General features: G+C 39.6%; 1 protein-coding gene across 1 annotated transcript; it reads left to right on the top strand.

The window, feature by feature from the left end:
* Positions 1-211: 211 nt before the first annotated feature.
* On the top strand, positions 212-3,091 carry LOC138967722 (junctional adhesion molecule A-like). Its single transcript, XM_070340378.1, has 5 exons — positions 212-251; positions 749-867; positions 1,777-1,948; positions 2,740-2,913; positions 3,075-3,091. The coding sequence occupies exons 1-5, from the start codon at positions 212-214 to the stop codon at positions 3,089-3,091; spliced, it is 522 nt and encodes a 173-aa protein (XP_070196479.1).
* Positions 3,092-3,589: the final 498 nt, after the last annotated feature.

Raw genomic sequence — 3,589 nt, 5'->3', positions numbered from 1 at the left:
GGGTACCCCGTTTACCTTTGATGTTTCGATTGTCCTAATTGGAGAACGGTCGTTAGCAACACTAGCGGATCGTGCGTTGCCATACGAAACAACATGAGCGTATAAAGTCCAGAGTTTTCGGACACCCAAGTACAACTTTGATGAGAGTTAGAAGCGGCTTGGAGGGACAGTTTTTGTTGCAAAGATCTGCAAGTTCGAGAACGTTTTCATCATGCTGCTATTGTGCTTGCTCGTCCTCGGGTTCATTCAAGGTAAGGAAGAAAGTGATTCTTATACGGTAATTAATTAACTGTTGTCGCTGTTTGCTTCAATGATGATGTTTTTTCTTTGTCAGCTGAAGTTGTGTAAATATGAGACAGAGTATCAAGATCAAAATGTGATGTATGTTACTCTGCCACCGTAGTTACTGAGTGTTCACAGTTATATAGTTTCTTTCATGGTGAGGATTTTTTGTCGGTGTTTGTTTTGTTTGTCTGTTTTTGTCTATTGTTATAGTTTCTAGTTTTTGTTGTTGTTGCTGCTGTTGTTAACGGTGGTGGTGGTGGGGGTGTTTGTGATGATGATGGTGATGGTGGTGTTCGTGTCTTGGCCTGCTTTGTTTTGGTTCATGTTTGCCTCAGACAAAGTGCAATACAATTTTGTTAAATGAACACATTTGTCCTTTCTTCCTCTTCTCCTCTTTCTTCTTTTTCCCCTAATCGTTGTCACCATTGCCGTTATTAATGTTTTCGTATTATTTTTAAATTAGGTTCCGAAGGCATTACCATTGACCTAGCACCTTTTAATACGTCGGCTGTGATTGGTGGAAATGCAACCCTGGCTTGTCTCGTGTCCAATCAGGGATCGGATAGGGTCAAGTGGTATGTGGTAAGTATCTTGAAGATCTTATTAACATAACACATGCACGAATAATTCGCCGATCTTTTGATGTTTCCATAATTGAAGTACTCGAAGTTTTAATTTTTTTAAATTTTGTATTTATGTGTGTCTTTTTCTAACTTTTTTTCTTTATTTCTTTCATGTGGATTTTTATTTTTAAACTTTCAACTTTTGTTGTTTTAATTTTTGCGGATTTTTTTTCCAGCTTCCTGTATCTTTTGAGGCCCAGATAATTCTGGAGCACTAAGATTCAATTAAAAACGCAAGGAAAAAATGCGAGATACTCCCCCTCAAAACCACAGAAAGACCCCCCCCCCCCCCCTCAACAAAGAATGATCTGAATTTCACCCCCCCCCCCCAAAAAAAAAAAAGAGTACAAATTGTCCTGTACATTTCTGTATAAATATCTTATTATCGTTGTAAATAACCATAAAGCCTAGTGCAAATAACCATGTTAGTTATGATTAACGAGCTAATAGTCCAATAGACTAACAAACTAATTAGTCTATTTACAGCCATATCGGAGAGACACGTTACAAAAATTCAAACAGAAACACATCATAATAACAAACGTAAACCTAGGATTAATACCACTTCCAAATTAGGTCCTGTGGAAGTAATTGACCGGTCAGATACCTCATTCAATTTACCCAACCCTCGTTTATTTGATTCTTGGCATGGCATGTTATCATATTTTAAATTCTGTATACAAATGTTTGTCCGATTGATTTCTCTAACATTTTTTACATTTGTTTTAACACATTCTGAAATTATTACAGACAAAATATAAACAGAATATCAGCAAAGTCGATTTTCGGTGTCAATCGCTGTCGGATGTTTTTAAAGAAAACAAATCCTACAAAACTATGGTAACTCCCCACTCTTTTTCTTGACCAGCCGGGCAACTTGAACGCCCTAACAGTGGACGATACAATCACCACCAGCGGTGACCACTACGAGGTGAGTGGTCAGTACAACTTGACCATCGTCGGTGTCACAAATGACGATGAGGGGCAGTACCAGTGCGAGGTTGGAAGCAACAACTACTACGGATCTCTTACTGTTGTGGGTGAGGCAGTGCTATGGATTTTTCGTAGGCACATTAGTGGGTGTTTTAGGGAGTTCCCTTGGCAAATGAGTGTTTTGGGTTTGGCTGGTCAGAGTGTGTTTTTGACTCTCGTTCAAGAGCAATCATTTTGGAGTTTCATCGGTAAAGGCCTTCTTCCTTCATTGAGCCCGAAGTCGCCTAGCAGCGAGCGAGCTTCTTGAAGTAAACTTTACGAAGTCGACTTCGCACAATTAATGACTTAATGGTTTAAAGGTAGTGTTATAGGGTTTCGTTGGTAAGTTTTTAGTTTGCGGTTCTGTCGATAAGCTGGCATTCTTGGGGTTTTGTTGGTACGCTATGGGTACTCAGGGGTTTAGTAACTGAGTTTGTTTGTGTTCTTGAAAGAATTCAATGGCATCGGACCTCATTAGATGTAGAAGTAGGATGCCGCACCTAGCACTGAGATACCCGGTTAACGGCCTGCTAGCATTTTATGATTTTTGTGTGTGGCATATCCTCATATTTTTGTTTTAGAATGTTCCTTCCTACAATCAGGTAACATCCAACAACAACAAAATCAAACCAAAAAATAATACAACCGTATACATTTTCCTGAGGTTGAAAATGGTTAGTTATAAGTGTACATAAATAAAATTTACTGTAGAAAGAAGAAAAAACACACACACACACGCACGCACACACACACACACACACACGCACGCACGCACGCACGCACGCACACACACACACACACACACACACACACACACACAGAAACTAAGAGACCCGGCCCGGTATTTGTCGCCTTGCAGTGCTACCTAGCAACGTGACAGCGTACTGGAGCAGCACCCCGGCAGCCTCTAGCACGGCCAACATCACGTGCTACTCGTCACGCGCACACCCCCCTCCCTCCTTCGCCTGGTTCAAGAACAACGTGGCCCTGGACACCTCCAATGCCGTCTACACGAGTAGCAGTGATAGCTCAGGTAATTTCGTTCATGATGTTTTTGCTTTGTTTGTTTTTTCGTTGTTCTTATGGATACCTTCTTTGACTACCTTTCTTGACCAACCTTTCCTGACAACCTTTAAACAATTTTTTCCAATTGTTTAAATTTTTTTAATCACTGCATCAACCAATCTCGTGCAGATGTGTTTGACCTATAATGGAAATTGACATTTTGATGTACAAAACATTTGGCTTTTATTCGTTCATTATCTTCTTTGGATATGCATGTTTCCTTGACCACTTTATTATTTTTATTTTTATTTTTATCTCGTTGGATTTCTGAAGGTGGACCTGACCTGAGGTTCATCATTATGTTAGGTGAAAATTCTCAGCATCACATTCACTTCGTTTTATGGGTATTAAAAGACGATATTTTCACCTTTATCTTTTGACCCTTTTAAAAATCGTAAACAAATAAATTGACATATATATCCAAAATTAATTAAGACTCGAAAACCAGACAGGTTATTGTACGTCTAAAACGATACAATATAATACAATACAATACAATACAAAACATTTACTGGCACCGCGACCTATCGGTCTCCTTCCAATGTAAACAGCTAGGCCAGATCTGGCCAGGGCTTTACATGGGGTAGGACTCCCTCCAATTGGTCACATACCAAAAATCAACACCCTGAATGCTTGCTGTGTTG

Source organism: Littorina saxatilis, linkage group LG5 (genome assembly GCF_037325665.1).
Source record: "Littorina saxatilis isolate snail1 linkage group LG5, US_GU_Lsax_2.0, whole genome shotgun sequence".
Taxonomy (NCBI): domain Eukaryota; kingdom Metazoa; phylum Mollusca; class Gastropoda; order Littorinimorpha; family Littorinidae; genus Littorina; species Littorina saxatilis.
Note: the sequence above shows the minus strand (reverse complement) of the source record. Positions and strands in the feature narration are given on the sequence as shown.